General features: G+C 39.3%; 1 protein-coding gene across 4 annotated transcripts in view; it reads right to left on the reverse strand.

The window, feature by feature from the left end:
* Positions 1 to 1,691: 1,691 nt before the first annotated feature.
* The window catches only part of MYSM1 (Myb like, SWIRM and MPN domains 1), a 32,040-nt gene continuing 10,763 nt past the window's right edge, over positions 1,692 to 22,968 (reverse strand). For 3 of the 4 annotated variants that reach the window (XM_061633196.1, XM_061633195.1, XM_061633198.1), the window contains 12 exons: positions 22,224 to 22,354; positions 19,719 to 19,822; positions 18,416 to 18,493; positions 11,723 to 11,811; positions 11,349 to 11,403; positions 11,218 to 11,268; positions 10,253 to 10,327; positions 6,890 to 7,078; positions 6,502 to 6,634; positions 4,177 to 4,282; positions 3,992 to 4,049; positions 1,692 to 3,237 (listed from right to left, as the gene is read on the reverse strand). In XM_061633196.1, the coding sequence (XP_061489180.1) occupies positions 3,073 to 3,237; positions 3,992 to 4,049; positions 4,177 to 4,282; positions 6,502 to 6,634; positions 6,890 to 7,078; positions 10,253 to 10,327; positions 11,218 to 11,268; positions 11,349 to 11,403; positions 11,723 to 11,811; positions 18,416 to 18,493; positions 19,719 to 19,822; positions 22,224 to 22,354 (1,234 nt within the window). In that variant the 3' untranslated portion in view covers positions 1,692 to 3,072. The remainder of the gene's footprint in view (positions 3,238 to 3,991; positions 4,050 to 4,176; positions 4,283 to 6,501; positions 6,635 to 6,889; positions 7,079 to 10,252; positions 10,328 to 11,217; positions 11,269 to 11,348; positions 11,404 to 11,722; positions 11,812 to 18,415; positions 18,494 to 19,718; positions 19,823 to 22,223; positions 22,355 to 22,968) is intronic. The other variant, XM_061633197.1, reaches the window with a different exon arrangement.

Below are 22,968 nucleotides of genomic sequence, written 5' to 3' on the forward strand. Positions count from 1 at the left end.
GAAGTCAATCCCACCTTTTGGCGACCCTATGAATAGGGTTTTCATGGTAAATGGTATTCAGAGGTGGTTTACCATTGGGCAACAGTATCCCAGCATCTTTGGGATAACTGGGACTTCACTGTAAATTAGTTGTTACGCAGCTCCCTCTGCTGGCTCCATCCAGGTTTGAGTCACAGCTAATTATAACCATTGTTAGTAATATTACACACAAATTTACATGTTTTTCTAAAAAAGCAATCCTCAAGAACAGAAAAACAGTCTGAATTTGTGCCGTGATACAAAAATGCATGGTTCTGATTCTATATATGTATTTCTCAGCTTCAGATGTTGCAAAACTATTTGGCTTTGCTGCAAGCAGTAAAAAAATCCCCAGGCTTGTCATATAGTGAAAACACCAGGGTGGGGGGAAAAAGAGCTCTTATGACTGACAGTTCTAGGTTATAATCAGAGGCAATTATTTTACCAGGGACTCCAATCACAGCACTTTTATAAATAGATGTTGCAATAATCTGTCACTTTATTGTCTGTTCTGTGCTCTTTGCTAGTGGTGTTTGCTTGGGAAATGCTGGACATTGAAGTCCTTCTGTCCACAAATCCACTTCTGATAAATCAGCTTTGCACTTAGGCTTCTGTAAATGTTGGTGCCAACTGGCCATAGCACAAGCCTGAAGTGATTATTTTCATTTGTCTTAACTTCCTAGCCCTGCATCTATCCTGAAATTTTGCAGCTTACTTTCCTAGAGGCATCCAATGTATGCCATTTTCATAATAAAATCATTCCCCACAAAACCACATGGAGGAAAGCAAACCCCTTTTAGTTCTCCCCCTCAAAAAGCAACTCAAATGTGCCTACCAGAAAGTCCCTGGACCTATTTTGTCTGTAAGTAGGCAGGTTTCTTACCTAAGAGCACCTCTCATGCCTGCAATTTTCAGACTAATTGCCCACAAAACAATAGGGAGATTAAGTGAACCCTTTTTTTACCCACCCCAATCTGTAAAGGTTGTGCTTTCAGAAAAAATGCTGGTGCTATCCTTCTGAAATTTTACTAGGATTCATTCCCTCAATTCTACCATGCCTGCAAATTTCATCCTATTCTGCAAAAGATGTTTCCCTAAAAAAAAAAAAAAATCAAATATTGTAGGTGCCCAACACAAAAAACCCCTGATCTACTTGTCTGTAATTTGCCAGGCTTTATGCACTCTGGAGGAGCTACTATGCCTATAAGTTTCACTCAGTTCCATCAAAAGGACAAAAAGTTAACAGACTTTTTTTATTAGCCATAATAATGAATGGGGTTCATTAAGCTTCATTTTTCTGAATCAAATTTGGACCCCAAGCTAAGTCACACACCCTATGAAGCTGGTTCATTTCCAAAGCACTGAATCAGGATCCAACCCAAATTTTGTGGCCAGTGCACACACCTAGTACTTACACATAATGAGTGAGCAATAGTGTCAGTCTGGCTTTTTGATCCAAAGTCTGAAACCTGTGCAATTAGAAATTGGAATTGAACTTGTATTGTTTAAATGAACCCCAAGACTCTTGGTACGTAAAGACTCAACACAAAATGGAGCTCCTAAAGGCAAATCTATTTTTTTAAAAAAACAAAGAAATCTGCAATGTTCCACACCCTTTTAAGGGGGAAATCTCTCTTTTTTTGGATGTATAAAAATACTAATTTGAAACAAAGTAACATTTAAAACATTTTCACACAGTTTATTGAAGGGGCAATGTGGCCAATAACAATTCTTTTCATTATTTTAGTCATCAAATCCTCCCCATGCATATCATGGGCAAATATATCTGCATTGTGCTTTTACATGAGGGCCAAGTAGTCCAGTAATTCTTTTCTGTACAAATACACAATATTTACAATACTGTTATACACATTTACAATATAAAATGTAAACATTATTCAATAAAAATATGACGCTGCAATATGATTATGACATAACTCTCCAAAACATAAACCTTGGTTTTGGATTCCTTCCTCAAAAAGGAATTCCCAAATATTCAGCAATATGCTAGGGTCTCAATCGGGCAAACGAGGCATTATATCACACGCAATTTAAGACATAATGGTCTAGAGACTGAAGTAATGTGTAGATCATATTTCAAAATTAAAGCAGCTTCAACTAGTGCACTATGATACAAGATCCCTTGCATGCAGATGATTAAGTCAAATATATTCTAGTATTGAACTAAAGTGGCTAAAGTGATGCATGCTGCACGTGAGTCCACAACTTCCACAGACAAAGCTTAGGTTAAAAAAAAGTCCATCTGGGTTGTGTTAATATAGTTTTGTAATCCTGGCACATTCCTACTTCTTTGTGTTCTGTATGTATTTAGTACATATTCTGAGCTGAGATGCATGATGGTGAGGGGAATCTTCTACGCACAATTCTTAGTCTCTTTGTTTGGAAAGCCTCAGCTTTCTGTCCCTAGTTCTTGACAAATGAACAAGGCCTACCAATCTCATGCAAATCTGAACAATTAATTTAGACAGCAGAATTTGGTATGAAGGAGTTCATACCAAAATTGTCATTTTGCCACTGAAGACTTCTGTAGCATGCAAGCGCTTGAATAAGCTGGGGATACTTAAGTGAGAAGCTCCAGGCTGAAATTTTCCATGAGGAATCCTATCATTGCTGCCTTTAAAGTGAGTTTCCATTCCTTACTGCTTTCAGTAGCATACAATACAGCTTATCAATTGAACAAAATGTGCTTGCCGATACATTTGACATTGAAATGTACGGTAGTGTTCTCTAAAATGACACATACAAGGTAGGCAATGTAATTATTTGAATGACAGTTTGCTAAATAGCTCTTGGTCCAAGTAGATTATCACTTCAGGTACTTGGGCATCCAAATGGTGCAACTGTCTTATCCAATGGTGGGCTGCCGAATAGTTCATTTCTCTCTTTGAAACATCATCATAATTTCAGAAGATTAGAAGTTATATCAGAGATCACATAGTTTGTCATGATTGTTTCACACTGTCTTTCAGTAATAGTCATTTTCTTGAGCCACACTGGATGCTGTCAAGTGAGCAATTACTCTTTACAGCACCATCATGTTGTCAGGCTATTTGGGTACATGCTGTTTTCTTCAGTAGTATCATGCCATTTCTCATTACTGTACGTTGAAAGGAATAAGTTTTCTAGTTGTGCCAGGAATTCTTCAGCAATGAAACTATTTGCCACATTGCCCAGAGTCTTCCTCATACACTCCAATAACTGGTTTCAAATTGAAGGACAAACAAACAAACCACTATTTAAGTAACATTTAGGAAGAAAAGCAATTAGGAATCTATTGTGATTCTTTAATTTGAACACTTTGAGGATTGATTTTGTATGTGTTAGCACTAAGTGAAGTGAATCTGAAAATTGGCTTCTCTCCAAAGAACTGTTATAGCAGTGAATAACCCTCATTGTGTTAACATATTTGAGCTTCAAAATATATTAACATGTATTACTATATATGCAACATGTCAAACATTTAGAGGAGACAGAGGAATTCATACTTATCTGTCACAAATGTTAGTGGCTTTCTAAGTATCTTTTATCAATATGTGTGCAAGAATGACCAAAGCAAAAAGAGCCCCTCTAATCAGTGAATACTTACCTACAGTCCAAGAAATGTTTTTCTACACTGCACCATGTATGAAAGCAAGGCATATATTTTATTATTAAGAGATATACACCTTAAAATGACAGTAAAGCTTATTTCATAGTTCATCCTCAAAATCTTATAAGAATTAAATCAAAACTATTTTACAAAATCATACTGAAGCTTAGGATATTTGCAAAACAAAAACCCAAGCCACAATGAAGGAGAAAAAAACCCAAAACATTAGCAGCCAACAAGCATTAGTAGCATCTTGGTAGCATGCTTTGCCTTTTGCTTTCAACCCATTTTTCCCATATTGAATATTTCTATTATAACTAGACAAGATTTATAGGTAAGAAACAAAGAATTTACAATTACTACCTTCTGCAGACAGGTCAAATCTGAATCTCTATGGAAGATTTTATCCATGGGTACACAGCTAATGGAAGAAATATAACAACACCATATCAGTTGATGCCCAAAAGCTTTCTCTATTGAAATGAAAATAAAGACAGTAATTTGGAGCTGGCTTAAAAAAGAATTCCAAAACTCAAGCTGCCACACACCTATGAGACATCCTGTATTTTTCAATTATCCATCGTGTTTTTTCCAGTATTAATTCCCATTTAGGTTCTTCTAACATCTGTTGCACTTCAAACTTGTATGGCAGGCCTGCAAGCCATTAAAACATATTATGCATTGTTCATTACATTTCCCACTTCTCTTTAGACTTGATTCCTTCATTTGTGATGACAAGAGCAAATATATGAACACATAAAACTCCCTTGAACTGTCAAGACTTAGTCCATTTAGCCCAGTTATAGCCTGAAGTAGCTTCGAACCCAAAATTAGGTTAACAACATTTTTTGTGAAGTGGAAACATTTGTTTGAATGCAAACTAAAACTATGATCTGAACTGGACAACTTCCATTTATCAAGGGGACTCTGGACTTGTGTTTCTGAAGTCCTATATCACATGCCAAACATTGGTTTAAATAAGCCTTCTCCAACCTGGTGCCCTCCAGATGTTTTGAGCTGTAATTTCCATCAGCCCTGGGGCTAATAGGAGCTGTAGGTCAAAATATCTGGAGGGCACCAGTCTGATTCAAACTGAGGGAACTTTTAAAAGCAGTTTTGGATATGAGTTGGAGATCTATGGTTTAAACCTACTAGGCACACCAGCCCTTGGGCACTTCAGAAAAGGCTCACTAGATCCTGGTCCAAGCATAAAACTTTGCAGAACAGTGGACAGTCAACCTCATGCATTCGCTAAAATGCCCCATCAGAAGTGACATAACCAGGACTAGAATCCTGTGCACATGGGAATGAGTTCTACTGAGTTCCATGAGATTGACTTCTGACTAAAAACACATGGGATTGGGCTGTAAAAAGTGCATGAGTTTAAGGATGTAAGGTCCAAAATGTTTTAAATATATCACAGACACATCATGTAATAATAGATATGGAACTCAAATGCACAGTTGCTCACTGAACCCACCTTTTCCACATTTCAACTGAGCAGAAACTGCATGAGCGTTAAAATGAGATGATACAAACTAAAAAGCCACCTAAGCGTGAATGGGAACTTTCAACATGCCTAACGTTTTGGATATGCAACCCTTCAATGATTGAAACAATGAAGGACAAAACTTTTTTTCCTTCCCCTTCTCTCATACTGTCACAGTCAAATAAACTTGTATTTCCATTTATTCAAGCTCCAATTGTCCTCGTGCTCTGGATATCCACTAAGGAAAGTATTCATGTAATATCAAAAAAGAGATTAAAGACCAGCTTTGCCAGTTTTAGATTTCTATTCCATATGATCAGTTTTCTGTTTTAAAACTGTTCTCTTCCCATTTAACAAAACTGCTGTGAATAATATTTTCTAAGATTCTCGTTTAACAAGATTATTCACATTCAGAAAAAAAATTGTGCTTCCTATACTTACACCACCTCAGACATGACATGGATATAGATATCAGGGTTGCTGTTTTTTCTTTCATTTATATGACAAGCAATAATTTGCATCATAGAAGAAAGTTGTATACAAGGAGAAACAAAACATGAGTCTAAACAGTTAGACCTGATTCAATTGTAGCAGGACCCAAGGACTGGGATGCGATATCGAATGTATATGCTGCCTTGGCCTCCCACCCCCACCCCACTTGTATGAACTTCCTTCCCTACCTGGCTCTGCTAGCTAAGTTTAGAGGTATAGTGACCATTATTCACTCTGGTTAAAATAAATATGGGTGTGAGAACCTGGGCAGAGGGGGAGAAATTCACATACATCCTATGACCTACTCCCAACCCCTAAATCCTGGTTAGTAGACTAAGTTCCTTAAGTTTACTGATCTCAACAGGTCTACTCTGAATATGACTAATGTTAGATATCACCCCAAAGCATTTATCTTCTTAATATACTGATTCAAATGAATCATCAGTTCCTGATTATGTGATGCCAGATTTCATTTAAGAAAAAAAAAAACATGAGAAAGGAAGAAAGCCTCATACTGTACTCTATGCTACCACCCTTTCCACACACACTCCTTTTTAAACACACTATTGGCATTCCATGAGTACTAATGTTTTGGTTTCCATTCCAGTCAAAATTCCCCATATACTTATAGTACAAATCTTATAATCCAAAGAAAATATCCAAAAGTGCAATCCTAGCCATGTCTACTTAGAAATAAGCCCTACTGAATTCAGTGGGACTTACTTCCCGGAAACTGGGGTTAAAATTGCAGCCGAAGTTATTAATACTAAATTATATATATTCTTTCCCTTCCCTTTCCAATCACTGAATAATTCAAGCCTGGCTTTCAAAATGCAACTTAACAATGAAGATAGGAAGCAAACAGGCATTAAGAATTTCTAAAAACACTTACGATAGGATCCATCAGGACTGGTCTCATCACTAATTACCAGACAAGTAATCTGGGAATGTGGAAGAGGGTTATTTCGATTATATGGACTTATGATAACACCAACAAACATTGACCCACCTCTCGAGAAATAGCTCTGTGTGGAAAAATATAAAAGGACAATTTTATTTTTAAAAATGTGTGTGCATGTGAAAATAATCACTGATAACTCCACACATTGTTATGCATTATTCAATTTAAATAGTCAATAAATTAACTGGACAGTGCTTTAAATGACTACAATTTGCATCCTTATTAATTTTCCTTTGCTCAACATCATTATTACTTTATTAAATTAAATGTCAATAAAACAAAATGAGTCCCCTTGTGTTTACACACACACAGGTGTTACCTGATATTTTGCCTGGGTATCAATATCTCGTATTGAAGGATTAGGGTCAAAGGCAGGGTGAGAATGATACCACCCAATAATACTGTAACCTCTAGCAGCAAGTGTTTCTGATGCCTGCGTTTGAGATACTGGGTCCATCTCACACTGCAATCCTGTACTGATGCTATTGCATGGTTCTGCTGCACAAATCTGTAAGGAGTCAATGAGAAGAGATAAATGGAGACACTGCAATTCAGCGGTGATTTACTGTTCAATTCTTAAGGAAAATATACTTATTCAAAAAACTGGAAGCTTCTTAAATTCCATATTTACTTTAGTAAAGTATTTGCAAACTCTTACACAGATATATATGGGCACTGCACTGCCTGTAATCAAAGATATCGTCATAGATTGTAACAAAATCCCATTTTCTCATGTTACTGCATTTTAAACATATATTCACTAAAAGGCAAAAAGCCTTGCGGTTTAAGAACGTAACTATAGCCCAAATATATTTCTATCAAACTTTAAAAAGCAGGGAAATTGGGCAACTATAGTGAAGGCACCAGGGAAGCAGGAGACCTGACCTCCTCTCTGAGATATTGGACTGCCCTACAAATTGGTCAAAAGGCAAACACCATTTGGGTTGGTCTTTCACAGTCCAATCCACTTCCTGTGTACCTTGGGAGAAATTGCTGAGCATAGGGTGAGTGGTGGCAACACCTGCCATCTCAAAGATGGAGAATTATATTTTTGTATGTTTGTTGGTGTTCTTCTTACTTTGCTTCTTTCCTGTGTTACTACTGTTTCTACAGAGAAACTAATCTAGAAAATTTTATTTCCCTCATTACTCATCCTAGAAATCTGTGTCAAATTTATTTTTATTAATTTCAAAGCCTTTTTATTGGTCAATGTCATATGATGGTGAAGACAGCCTTTTGTGTTTCAAATTGGAGGTTATGTTCTATTTCTATTTTGGGTGCATTAACAGTTTTGGAGGTTTTTTAGTGTAAATTTTGCAAAGTGTTGCTGTACTTCACATATCCACAGAAACAGAAACAAAAGAAAATGATTTCCTATAGGAAACTTCACTAAAATCAGTAAGTAAATCAGACATATTTAAAGTGACCATCTGAACTATATTAACTGTCTTAATAATGTTGCTTCCTCCCTGCTAAAGCAAGATCTGCACAGCACATGTCTTCTTTCTATTATTTGGGCTGATTGCAGATGTTGCCACCACTCACCATATGCTCAGAGGCACATGTTACCAAATTCTTCCAAGCTACACAGGAAGTGGATTGGACTATGAAAGACCAACTCAAATGGTGTTTGCATTTTGACAAATTTGAGGGCAGTACATCTCAGAGAGGTCAGGTCTCATGCTCCCCTGGTGCATTCACTATAGCTACCCAAGTTTCCTGCTTTTTAAAGTTTGATAAAAATATATGTGGGCTATAAGTATGTTCTTAAAGCGCAAGTTTTATTTTGCTTATTAGTGAATTTCTCTGCTTTTTAATCTGGGAGGTAAAAAATGGAATCCTGTGCAAGTTTGCTGAGAATGGATTGATCATTTGCATGCTGAGTTCAGTGGGATTTACTCCCCTGCAATCATGCTTTGGATAGGTGAAACTGACCACAGGGGAATGGGGAGGGGGAGGAGGAAGGGGAGGAGGAGGAGGAAGGGGAGGAAGGGCAGAGGGGAGGAAGGGGAGGGGAAAGGCAGGAGGGGGAGGGGAGGAGAAGGGCAGGTTTGATCATTTGAATGTTTATTCAGTTCAGTGGGTTTTACTCCTGTGCAATCATGCTTAGGATAGGTAAAACTGACTGGGAGGGAAGAGAAGAAGGGCTGGAGTGGGCAGGGGAGGAGGAAGAAGAAGGAGGAGAGGAGGAAAAGAAAGGCAGGTCTCATCATTTGCATGCTTACTGAGTTCAATGGGATTTATTCCCGTGCAATAATGGTTAAGATAGGTAAAACTGACCATGGGGAGGAGGAAGGGGAGGGGGAGGAGGGGAAGGGGAAAAAGGGGATGGGGAGGGAGGGGCAAAGGAAGGAGGAGGAAAGGGGCAAGAGGGAGGGATTAGGCAGGAGGAGAAGGGAGGGTGGGTTTGATCAGTTGCATACTTTTTGAGTTCAATGGGATTTATTTCTGTGCAATCATGTTTCAAAATGGAAATGGACTGCCTTCAAGTCGATCCTGAGTTATGGCGACCCTATGAATAGGGTTTTCATGGTAAATGGTATTCAGAGGTGGTTTTATCATTGCCTTCCTCTGAGAGGCAGTGACTGGCACAAGGTCACCCAGTGAGCTTCATGGCTGTGTGGGGATTCGAACCCTGGTCTACCAGGTTGTACTCCTGACCCAGGGGAGGGGCAGGGAGGGTAGGAGGAGGGGAGGAGATTGGGTGGGTGAGCACTGGGCAGAGGGGAAGCCCCTTTCCTTTCTAAAAGGAAAACATTGTGAACAGTATCATTGCTTTTCATTGTTTCCCCCCTTTTTATTCTACAGCAGGCACATGTAGCCTCCCTGCCAAATTTAAACCACAGCTGTCCCTGGCCACAGCCACACCAGGCCTTTATTTCACTTTGGACAGTAATGGCTTCTCTCAAAGAATCCTGGGAAGTGTAGTTAGTGAAAGGTGCTGAGAGTTGCTAGGAGATGCCCTGTTCCCCTCACAGACCTTCAATCAGAGCAGCTTTCTGTTAAACCACTCTGGCCACTGGAGCTCTGTCAGGGGAATAGGAGTCTCCTCTCAGCACCCTTCACAAACTATACTTCCCAGGATTTTGGGGGGGAAGCCATGACTGACTGAAGTGAAATCAAAGTCTGGTGTGGGTGTGGCCCCAATTAGGCAAGCCCAGCAGCTGTGAGTCTGGCTTTTAGAACACTGACAGTTGACTCTTACTGAGCATGCCCGACATTATCACTGAGTTCTATGCAAAATTTCTTAAATTAATTAAAAATCAGCCAGGCATTTTTTGAACTTTTAAACAGCAGAAGATGAAGGTCAGAGTATGGGGCAAGGTCAGTAATAGGATTACAGATACTCTGTAAACATGGCTGATTTTTAATGAATTTCAACTGACTATGAGAACTCTGACAGAAAAAAGTCCAAAAGGGCTCTGGTTTCCCCCCCTCTTTTTAGACTTCGAACTCTCGATTCTCTGTGATTGTTTTGTGTATCGCCATGAAAATTGATAGGGTTGTTAAGCAAGCATTTCTGAGTTCAGGACAATAAGTTCTGTAAGGTTTGTTTTGAAATGAGCTTATGGGAAGCATCAGAATGGCATGGGGAATATTTTCAATTTAACATTGCGGAATGTGAAAAATCCATGCTGGCTATAGTATACGGCCACTCTCGTGGCTGTATAATGATACTTACTTCAACTATTCCATCAGTTTCAGAGTATCTTCCACCTAGCAGGCCTATTACTTCTGCCATTGAAACATGGGCATGCTAAAGACACAACAAAATATTATCTGAGTATCATTCTTAGGGTTCTGTAGTGAAACAATGTATGGCAACAACCTACACCCATCCATCCCTGGAAAATTCAAGCTCTTCATTACTCTAGTTGAGCACTAATAATTACACAGAGGCTGCATTTAGAAACAACACTGAACTATGGTTTAGTGCTAAGTGAACAAGTCTCATGGACCCCCCTCCCTCCTGTTTTCCTGAGGCCAAGCCAAGGCACTCCCATTGCCAGGATTAATAAAAATCAGTCACAAGGGTTTTTGATGAACATAAATTAAACAGCCATTTTTGTTAATGGGAAAAGCATTAAAACGCAGCACTGAGACTCTAACAGTTAATTATGGATCACCAATAGATGAAACAAGCAAAAATACTGATATCCTCCAACTTAAGCAGGAAAGGTATTAAAAGGTGAAATTAACTTTTCCATTAACATATAGATTTGCTGAGTTTCTCTTCTGGCATGGCTGAATACCCCCCTTTATAAGAAGCAATACAGCGCTGTTATGCAGCATTTATTACAACTTGTTCACACAGCTAAAATTTACAGATTTTCTCAGAGTTATTATTATAACATTATCATTTTCTTAGGCAATTGTGTACAGAAACAAGGGTGTTATTCCAAGGGATTACAACCACCATCCTTGCTGACTATCTTGGACGATTCATGTGCCACTGTGGGTAGGTGTGCATACCATGGATAAGCCTGAAAACAAGCTTAGCTAATTAAAGTGTACAGATGACACAGGAGAAGTCTCAAAATTGCAATAAGGAGGGTAATTGTGGTTTTCAGATGGGTTAAACCTTCCTCTTGTGCTTTGAAGTGAACCAAATAAATCAGGAAAGCGGACAGAAGGTATAGCTCTTACCAAATCCATGATCAGAAGTGCTTCTGCTGCTACTGTTACTTGAAATGGCTCCTGAAAAGATAAAAACGATAAGGGAAGCTTGCTTAAGTAAACAAAGGTGTGTTGTTGTTTATTTACTAACGCATACTTACTGGCTTTTCTTCAGTGAAGGAACAGCAAGGGATCAGCTGAAAGGGATCAAATGAACTATAAAATGAAAGAAAATTGCTCTGAAAATATAGAATTAATAGAGGAAAAATGCGTATTTAAAAATCACGTATCTTTTCACCATCATAATCTTAATCCCAATATACAGAACTCAAGTGACTTGTCTGAACCAGCAGATTTATATGGTAGTTTTAATAAGTCACAGGAATACCTCCTCTTTCTTGAACTACACTTTGGTCTTAATAACTGAAACAAGTTTAAAAAATGAAGCTTTACAGCACAAGTGCTGCTGACAGACAGCAGCCAAGTCAATCTACTTTTTCTAAGAGATATTGCAAGTATATAAAAAAATGTAAACCTTTTGGCATGCCTTTGTCCTTTAGATGCTTTTGGTGGTTTAAGCTTCTCCTCTTCTCTTCTCTTAGCTAGATCCTCAGCAGAGAGGTGCTAAAAACATAACATCTTGATTAGGCAAACTAGCACACCAACAGTTAAAACATGCTGAAGCTCACTGAAATCAACAGGCTTAAGCAAGCTTAACTCTGTTGTCCTGAATGGTCAGTGCTAACAGCTGCTATCACTGTTAAACTAGGGCTGTGCCAGATGCACTGAAACAGCAGGAATGCACAGTGAAACAAGACCAAGAAACACTGTTTTGCTTTCTCGTTTTTATAGCAGGCTGGAAAAACTTCCTACACTTTCCAACTTACTATTCCAAGTTGAAGCAAATTCTGGAATAATGTAAGGTTTTGCTATTCTACCACAAATGTCGGTGGGCAGCTGGATCTTCTTTCCTACTAGCCACGTAGTGCTTCTGCTAAGAACATTGGACACGCATGAGCTGGCGGTTAAAGGTTCTCCTCTTGCGCTTCTCCCCCAGATGCAGCACTGGGGGACTGCAGACAACCTGCCCTGGGAGTGAGTATCTGAGCATCTGGGTGCTTACTTACTCACTCCTCTGGATTGCTGTCTCTTGAGACAGCTGAAGTCCCTGCTAAGTGCTGCAATGACTGGGATCCTCTGCCTGATCGTGACTCCAGAGAGGCTGCAGTCAATCTTGCAGCATCTTGCATCAGCTCCTGGCTGAGTCAGGGGGCATAAAAGCCCGGCTGCCCTTGGGGAGCTCCTTATGGAGTCACGAGGCGCTACCCCCTTCCAGTGTTTTTAACCAATCTAGAGGAGATAGGTAGTGGGGAAGGCGTATGGCGCATGTGCAGTTCCTGCGCAGGGTGAGAGCCTGTTTCGTGAACTGAACAATAGGAGAAAGTCACCAGATGCCTTCAGAGTGAGAGTCTGCTACTGGCAGAAGGCTGGCCTTCCCTGGGTGTGAGACAGTGGGAGAATAGATGTGCCCTGCATTAAAGATGTTGACTGGGTCTGACTATTCCCAATTCTCTCAGAGGCCTACTGGGATAACTGGTTCAGGTAGGTTTTGGTGGTGGGCTCTTGTTGGGTCCATATCAGGTACTTAGGAGGAGACTTAGTAAGGAGGAACATGGATGATGCCACCCTATTTCAGTGATCATGGGTAGAGGGAGGTATAACCACTCACCATATGCTCAGAAGCACATGTTATCAAATTCTTCCAAGCTACACAGGAAATGGATTGGACTGTGAAAGACCAACCTAAATTGTGTTTGCAGTTTGACAAATTTATAGGGCAGTACAATATCTCAGAGAGGAGGTAAGGTTTCCTGCTCCTCTGGTACATTCACTATAGCTGCCCAGTTTCCCTGCTTTTTAAAGTTTGATCAAATATCTGTTGGGTATAGGTACGTTCTTAAACCACAAGGTTTTTTCCTATTAGTGAATATAACTATAGCTATCAGATATTGCTATGTATATAGTTTAAAATAAATTATATGCTGTGGCATGATATGCAGCGTATCTGTGTATGCCCCAGCATCTTTATGTTCTTAGCCATACAATGTACTGTCTCAGTTTATGATTAATGCTTCCTCAAAGATATGCATGAAGTATTTCACATGGTAACAAAGGCAATAACTCCTGTTTGATTTCAGGTAATGAGAACTATGACAGAAATATGCAACATCATACTAGCTACTCCAGCAATACACATGTAAACAGTATACATACTAGACCTGACTTTTTAGAAACCCTATCTCTAGAATTCAGCCAAGTTTGAACTAACCAACTTAGGTTAATAAACTATTAACAGTTTAACGCAAGAAGACTAAATCTGCATCTTACTGACATCATCTATGATTTTTCCAGCAATATTTAGTGGAGTTTAAGATACAGAAGCACAGAGGACCATAGCACATGCAAACTGAACATTTTATTTTGCAAATAAAATGCAAAAATAGCCTTTTTTATTTATTTATTTATTTGCCAATTTATAACCCGCTTTCGTTCACTGAATTCAAAGCGGCGAACAACAGTATAGTCTCATACAATATAAATAAACTCATAAAATCAGTTAACATATCCATTAAAAATCAATTAAAAATTAACATTAAATGAAACAGTACCATTTACATATTAAAAGCTTGGCGAAATAAAAAGGTTTTAACATGTCGGCGAAAATCCAAGAGGGAATTAGAAAGCCGTATCTCCAGTGGAAGGGTATTCCACATACTAGGGTCCACCACTGAAAAAGCTCTATTCCTAGTGCCCGATTGACAGATGGCAAAAGTTGAAGGAATAGTCAAAGTACATTCAACAATGGATCTCAGTGGACAATGGGATGTGTATTCACAGATGCGATTAGATAAGTAAAGTGGCGCCAAGTTATGTAAAGCTTTAAAAGTTAGGACCAACAGCTTAAATTGATTACGAAACATAATAGGAAGCCAGTGCAGATGATATAAGAGTGGTGTAGTGTGCACTCGAGGGCCAGCTCCTGTTAGCATCCGCACCGCTGCTCTTTGCACCAGTTTAAGCGGCCGGAGGGTTCTAACCGGAAGACAGACATAGAGGGAATTACAATAATCCAGTCGTGATGTTACAAGGGCTTGCGTTACCTTCCGTAAATCGGATAATCCCAAGAAAGGGCAGAGTTGGCTAACTAATTTTAATTGTGCAAAAGCGCTTCGTGAGACTGCTGCAACCTGAGGTTCCAGGGTTAGGGCTGAGTCTAAAATAATGCCTAAACTACGGACTTGCGTCTTCAGGGGAAGTAAGATCCCATCTAATGTGGGAAGATTTTTATTTTCCTGAGGAGAGTCTCGTCCAATTAGAAGAACCTCTGTTTTATCTGGATTAAGTTTTAATTTATTACTGTTCATCCAATTCTGTACTGCTGCCAAGCATTGGTTCAGAGGGTGAATAGCCCCTTTGGCGTCTGGTGGAAATGAGCAATAGAGTTGCGTATCATCTGCATATTTATGGTAAGAAATTCCAAATTTACGAATAATACGACCTAAAGGTTTTACATATATATTGAACAACATTTTGATTAAATGCAATCTGCTTGCATGATTTATTCCAAGCACATAATCATATTTACTTGGCAAAGAATGTAATTAGGTCTGAAGCAGAAATGTACATGTAACATAAAATGTTTAGGGCAAAAGCAATAATTTCCTCTAATAGTAAACTCAAGTGGTTGAATAACACCCAATCAAAGAAGCCATCCAAAAAAAAGGTAGTGGCTTCCACAAACTTGAGGGATGTCCTAGGTATGCAGATACAATTTAAAAGAACATTAAAAATCATTTTTGTGAATTAAAAGAACATTTTTTTTACAATACTTTTTAATCAAATTTTCATAAAACAAACAAAACAAAATAAAAAACGTAACACAATAAAAATAAAAACATGTTTACTTAGAGAAAAATCGACAGATACATTTCTTAAGGAATGGAAGCCTCTCTTAGACTTTTTGTTGAAAGATAAAAATGAAATGATGATAATGGGATTTGACGATTAATTAAGATAGACTATGGAGAAAAGTGATTTTGTATGTATTAAGGGACAGGTTTGATATATATTATATATTTATAGCTGATCTGTGACAAATCGGAAGTCAAATTTTTTATTTATTTTTATTGTGTTATGTTTTTGATTTTGTTTTGTTTGTTTTATGAAAATTTGAATAAAAATTATTGTAAAAAAAAAAGAACATTTTTTAAAAAAAATAAAAACTGCACAACATGAATCATGGAGGAAACAGTCTAGATACCAGAAGTCAGGCAGATTGTGTGACTTTACCTGTCATCTATTGCTGAAAGCATTTTGAGACAGTATATTCATGTTTATGTCTAAAACAATCTTCAACCAATGCAAAAAAGGGAAATATATGGTAAAGGAAAACTGATTTGCTCAAACCCCAGACAGCTTATGTATTCTAGAATGGGGACTAGAATTGAGGGAATGCCCTTCTCATCTTCAAAATGTGAGCCAATATTTTCCCCCTCCCCAGCTTTATAGCTATAGCTAGGTTTGGGCAGGGAGCCCTGTAAGACTATATAGCACTTCAAAGGAAGGTCTTTGAGGTAGGGATGAAAAATGTCTGTTTTCTGTTACCCACTCCTAAACCTCATTCACTCCCAAAGACACCTAAATAAAGCTGCTCTTCCAGGCTGGAGGAATGAGCATTCTTCTTAGGGGTGGCAATACACTGCAACAATTTATTCTCTGGGTGTCCTCATCAACAGGCAACTATAGAGGGAAACAGCTTACCTGGTAATGGGCACCCTGGCAGCAGAATGGTCCCCCAGGCTGGCTCACCTAGTACCTAACTTGATGTCATTTTCACATCAGGCAGATACCTTTTTATTTTTCCAGGCTTTTAAATCCTCTACATCAAATGTGGGCAACCTTTGGCCCTCCAGATGCTGCTGGCATGGAAGATGAGAGCTGCAGTTCAACAACATCTGGAGCACCACACCTATACATGTTACCTTCATGCTGCTTGGTGCTTGCTTTTCATTCTGTTGACTCTATTACCACTCTATTTTGCAGTGTTTAAATATTGTAATTCAATTTATTTCACTTTTACTTTCTTTACTTTAACTGGAACACTGAAGGTGAATGAATGAATGAACGAATTTATTTCGGTCACAGACCAGCCAAGATAATATAAATACAAAATACACAAATTACATTTTACAAAAAACCACCAGGTAAGAGCAAAAAATATATAAATATATATATAACAGTTAAAACATTTATTCCCTATCTAGTATCTTTTTCCTACAAATGGCGGCTGCGCAAAATTTGGCTACCTTAGTGGTAACCATAGGGTTACAATCCGCTAACAAGAAATGGAGATAACCAGCTTCAGAACCCGCTGGAAGAGCTTATAGAATGGGAGTAACAAAAGCGTGACGAAGATCTCGATAGAAAGAACAATACAGAAGGACGTGCCCTACTGTCTCCACCTCCCTGTTATCACACGGGCAGACACGTTCACTGTAAGGGACTCTGTTATACCTGCCCTCGAGCAAGGCAGAAGGCAAGACATTATGTCTAGCCAATGTGAACGCTTTTCTGTATTTGACAACAGTTAAGTTTACCAGATAGTACGCAGGAGAGAATATTCTTCCATTCAAACCCGGATTAGGATATGCCGCAACCAAACTTAGATTAGTTTGGAGTTCGATATCCTTGATCCGTTGGAGGATAGTCATTCTGGCCTTGGAAAACCCGAGTTCGATGAGCGCCTCGGGCAAAAAACCAAGGGCATAGATTTTGTTATACAAGAACCGCTTCCACTTAGACTGAAAAGAATCTTCTAGCGTCAGGGGGGCCAACCCTAAAGGGGTAAAGATCGTCTTAAACCAGTAGTTAATTCTATAGATCCAGACATGGGACTCTATAAAAGGAAGACCTACCTTGAGGCGTATGACTACATTAGGTACACAGGAAGGGAGGCCAAGTATACTTCTAAGGAATTTAGATTGAATAGCTTCCAATGACGCAAAGTTATCAAAAGCACAGAATTGCACTCCATACAACACTTGTGCTAATACCTTGGCGATAAAGACCTGTATCGCAGAGGGGATATATTGTCCCCCTTTACTGTAGAAGATAGCAGTGCCTTTACGCTCCTCTGAGTGGTCGCAATGGCCTTGGTAATTTCTGATTTCCAGGTACCAGAGGAATGGAAAATAATTCCCAGGTACCTGTACACTGTAACCTGCTGGATCAGATGGTCATTTATTTGCCATCGGTGAATAGCCTTATTCTTGGTAAAGATCAAAACCTTAGATTTATCGTAGTTTATTTTCAGCATTTCCTCATTACAGTATGAAGCGAGTGCCCTCAAAAGGCGACGAAGGCCAACACTAGTTTGAGACAGAAGAACAGCATTGTCTGCATATAGTAATATGGACAAGGGTCTATTAGCCAATTTGGGGGAATGGGAATTTACTACCGCTAGGTAATTGACTATCGAGTTGATGTATAGATTAAAAAGGGTTGGGGCAAGGATGCAGCCCTGTTTGACCCCGTTAAAAGTAGGGACATGCGCTGACAGGTGCCCAGCATGATCAGATCTAACCCTTAAACTGGTGTTCTCATGCAGACTTCGAATTAAATGTAGCAGCCTTCTATCAATATTAGTACTCTCCAGTTTAAACCAAAGTCTGTCCCTGGGAATTGAATCGAATGCCGACTTAAAATCGATAAAAGCAGCAAATAACCTCCCTTGGCTCAGCAGTATATTTTTCGGCCAGATGTTGAAGAACAAGCCCTTGGTCTGCTGTCAATCTCCCTGGCCTGAACCCCACTTGTTCATCCACTAAGATGTTCTCCTCCTCCAGCCAGCTAGTTAATTTTTCAAGAAGGTGTTTGGCATATAGCTTGCTAATAACACTCAATAGGCTAATAGGCCTATAATTTGCCGGATCGTATCTATTTCCTTTTTTAAAAATAGGTATAACAATTGCAAGTCTCCAATCGGCCGGAATTTGCGCGGAGCGATCAATAGCAGTGAATAAAGCTGCCAAAATTGGAGCCCACCAGTCTATGTTCTCCTTCGAACACTGAAGGTGAGATATTACTATAAATAAAAATATTTCATTGCAGGAACCACTTGACTTTAGCAAAAATTGAAAAATATTGGTGGAGCTTAAAGTAATGTTACCTCAAATGTCTGTCCTTCCAAATCTCTAGCATCGCACCAGTTTCCCCAGGGGTCTCTAACACGCCTTCTCCTTGTACGCTGTAGTAAACCAAATCACACTCACATTCAAGGGCATCATGACAGCAACATTTGTGGAGGCAATTCACATAATAGTCTATTAGCCATAATTGGTCTATTAGCCATAACATTTGTGGAGGCAATTCACATAATAGTCAATTAGCCATAATTGGTCTATTAGCCAATTTGGGGTATTGTGGAGTATTGGAATCTGGACTATCATGCTGTCAATAAAGAAGTGATCATCCATCTAGCTGGACCAATCTGAACACTTTTTGAACTTTTATCAAGGTTGAACCACATATGCCCATGGACAACCACCTACATCTTCATCACTACACTTCAAAATGATGTGTACCACCTCCAAGTTGGCCACACACAGCATAGCTAGAAGATTTTAACAACTAAGGAGCTCCAATCTATTCACTCTGGAAGGCACAGTATCCAGCACTTTTTTTTCTATGCACCAATCATTTACAAAGTTTACCCTTATCGTAGAGATACTCAGTAAAAATCAATGGAGCATTAACTAGATCATAAAGTATGTGCTGAATCATACTAAAATGTGACTGATTAAGGCAATCACACATGCACACCCCGTTGTATATAAATTTCTTTCGTATTCACCTGGCTTTTTAAAATGTTTATTTGTTGTTGTTGTTGTTGTTATGTGCCTTCAAGTCGATTATGACTTATGGCGACCCTATGAATCAGCGACCTCCAAGAGCATCTGTTTATTTAGTTTCACTCAACTGACTAAAATGCACTGACTTTAAAGGAAAGTGCTACTTTTTATGTATTTGACAAACATTCTTTCTTGAAAGCAATATATCATTTTAGAAGCTCCATACAAAAATATGTGCAGAACTCCAATACATAATTTATTTAGCCCAGAAAGGTCTAAGCAATGTTTGTGAGAAAATGTACTCTGGTTTGTTCTCCATCAGTAATATGCTGTTGCTAAATTAGTAATCCACTTCAGGAATGTGATCAAAAGGCAGAATATTACAAAGGAGAAATTAGTCTTTCAGTGGCACAGAGATTAGAGGTTGTTTTCAACACAGCAGTAAGGTGAATGTTCCATCAGTGCAAGGATTTCTCCATGTGCAATGGAATGCTCTCCCTCTTTCCTCCCTGCAAAGCAGATTTGGGAATGACACAGGGCACACACGCATTGGGGGAGGGGGGAATCCTATACCGCTAGCACAAGAATTTAATTGGATAGTGCCCTAAATTTTCATCTTACCATAGACTGTAGCCGTTGCACAAGCTGATAGGCTTCTATAGTGTCTTTGCCTTCTCTAGGTCGAATTTTGTCAACTTGCTGTGGTCTATTATATACAGCCTGGTCTGTAGAAATGAACAAGAGAACTCATTCAGACACGCAAAAGCAAGCTACCTGGTGGTCACAAGCATATGATGGCTTTACTCTTGCATTAATTTGAATTCTAGAGTCAAGAGTTAAAAGCAAATGTTTAAATGTTCCTCACAACATGAAGGTTATGATATATCTAAGTGCCTCACAAATACAAAAATGATGTATTCATATGGCCATCTAAGCCAACCAAGCCTAGGGGATTACAGTGACAATCCTGGCAGGGGAAAGAAGAGAAAAAATCATGAAGGATATAATAATAATAACAATAAATTTAATTTATGCGTCGCCTATCTGACCAATGGCCACTCTAGGCGACTTACATGTGAAAAATTAAAACACAATACAATAATACAAAATACAAAATAGAACAGTGCGACAGCAAAAGCAATAATAATACAGGGCATGAGGCATTTAATCATAGCATTTAGCCCTCCCCGGAAATCCCAAAGGCCTGTTGAAAGAGCCAGGTCTTTAAGGGTTTTCGGAAGACATTTAGGGAAGAGGCATGCCGTAGATCTTGTGGGAGGGAGTTCCAGAAGGTGGGGGCCGCCACTGAGAAAGCCGTCTCTCTAGTTCCCGCCAATCTAGCTGTTTTTGTTGGCGGGATTGAGAGAAGGCCCTGTGTGGCTGATCGAGTCGGGCGGCATAATTGGTGGCGTTGAAGGCGCTCCGTAAGATAAACTGGGCCGAAACCGTATAGGGATTTAAAGGTTAATACCAACACCTTGAATTGGGCCCGGAAAACAACAGGAAGCCAGTGTAGATCAAACAACACAGGTGTGATGTGATCCCGGCGGCGACTATTCGTAAGTAGTCTAGCCGCCGCGTTTTGTAAAAGTTGTAGTTTCCGGACCGTTTTCAAGGGTAACCCCACGTAGGGCACATTACAGTAATCCAAACGAGAGGTGACCAGGGCATGTATTACCAGTGGGAGCCGATGAGCAGGAAGGTAGGGTTTCAGCCTTCGTATGAGGTGTAGTTGATACCAGGCTGCCCGGCTCACTGCCGAAATCTGAGCCTCCATGGACAGCCTGGAGTCAAGTACCACCCCAAGGCTGTGGACCTGGTCCTTCAGGGGAAGACTCACCCCGTTGAACTTCAGGTCAACATCTCCCAACCTTCTCTTGTCCCCCACAAGCAGCACCTCGGTTCAGCTTCAGCTGATATGAGGTAGCTGGAGTTTTTAATGGTGCAAGCCATATTGAACAATACACTATTTTCAACCAGTGTCTAAACTTCCATTCACTGAATGCATAAAACAGGTTCAATTATTTCCCAAAGACTTAAAAAGAAAAATAAAGGTCAACCCATTGTTTTTAAAATGGGAAGAAAAGAAGCGAGAAATGAAGCGAGGCCCAGATGCTGTAGATCGGGTGGCTGGGTCCTCAGGAAAGTTTAATAATCATTTAAAAAAAAATTCGTACCTAAGCACAAGCCAAGGCTCAGATGACACAATAAGCGAGACTGTGGCTAGTTCTGTCTGTGGCACAGCAGTACCAGGTGCAGCGAACAAACCCAGCTGGAACTTTTGTGCCGTGTAAATCAGCAAGCTGCTCATTCACAGTATTAAACCATAGTTTGTTTTAAACCGTTATTTAATGTGACATTGAAACTTGGCCACACACTGGCAGGGCCTCCCCCTTCAACGGCTACTGGTGAGTATGTTCCATTCAGCTGTGTTCAATTCTTAGCTGAGCCAGGACAGCTTCCTTCCTGACTGGAGCATTGGTTTGAGCTCAAAGAGTTAACTGTTGTTCTGGCTTTCCCACAGATGAAGGACTTGAGAAAGGGGGCGGGAGAGATTAAAGAGTTTTGAAGCTTATCAGAGGGGACTGGCTCGAAAGACGACACAGAAACACAAATACATGTGCAGGAAATCAGAGAAGGTTAGCTGGACAAACGTTACCAGGCTATAGCCTGTTGCCTTGGCAATAGATCGAACACTCATTATGACTAATCAGCACCTGCCCAAGAAAGTTATTTGCTTCTAGACACCGCAACAGAGTCACGGAAACCATAAGAGACTAAAAAGAACAGGAATAATATTAAACAGTGGCCTAATTTTTTGACATATGCATTTTTTTTTACAGCTGCAGGTATACTGGTTACAATCTAGAAGGTCCTTGCCAGCTCCTGCCCCACACTGTAATCACAGTGGTCATGTTTTCCCTCTTTTCTGCTCAGAATTTTAAAACATGGGTTTCTAGATGTTTGTGTATGTGTCCCACATGCTCTCCATAGGCCCATTTACAGTTTTTGTTTCTCAATGGTAAATTATATTATAATGTATTATTTTGAGTGGTTTTGGAGACTTCTATGAAAAAGAGAATACAAATGCAAAGCTAAACAAACAGATTGAAGTTTTCTTCCTACCACAGCCAAAGTTAATTGCTCCTATTAACTCCAGGTATGTGTGTATCCGTCCTATGCAGTTAACATCACCACAGTTCTTCAGCCCTGGGCGTACTGAAGTCTTGTTCAGGTATTTTGGTTTGATTTTTTCCCTATAATAAAAGACCACCACAAACTATAAAATAAAGGCGATGCCTTAACTGGGCAATTGAATTAGCAGTATTTGATATTTCTAGATGTATCCCATGATTAGTATAAGCAGGCGTTCATAAAATTTGATCCATTCCATTCATGCACAGATGTACACACAGTGGCATTTCCAAGAGCTGTAAGTTACCGTATGAGGAACTCGCTGAGCTACAAAATCTCCCAATCAGTCAATACTCTTTATTTTCAACATTTCTCACCTAATTATAGTAACTTGTAGCCATTTCATCTCCAAATTGTTTTCGTTTTTATGTACTTGCTTGCTCATACTTGCAAAACTTTGGCAGATTGTCAGAATTTTTCCCCTAATGATCTGAGAGCTCTAAATCAGTCTGGAGAAGCCAACACTTTTAAAAGATTGAACAAAAACAATTGAATGAATTAACTTTCTACAACAGTACGGAATCTGCTGCTGAAGAGCCCGTACTGGGAATTATATCTGCAGAGCAGAATTAGCCATACACAACCTTCAGCAATTTTGTATTTTGATACCTAAGGCTGCAATTCTTTGTACATTTACCAGAGAAGAAATCACACTGAATACAGTAGGACTTACTGT

The sequence above is a fragment of the Rhineura floridana genome, chromosome 6 (genome assembly GCF_030035675.1).
Source record: "Rhineura floridana isolate rRhiFlo1 chromosome 6, rRhiFlo1.hap2, whole genome shotgun sequence".
NCBI classification, from domain to species: domain Eukaryota; kingdom Metazoa; phylum Chordata; class Lepidosauria; order Squamata; family Rhineuridae; genus Rhineura; species Rhineura floridana.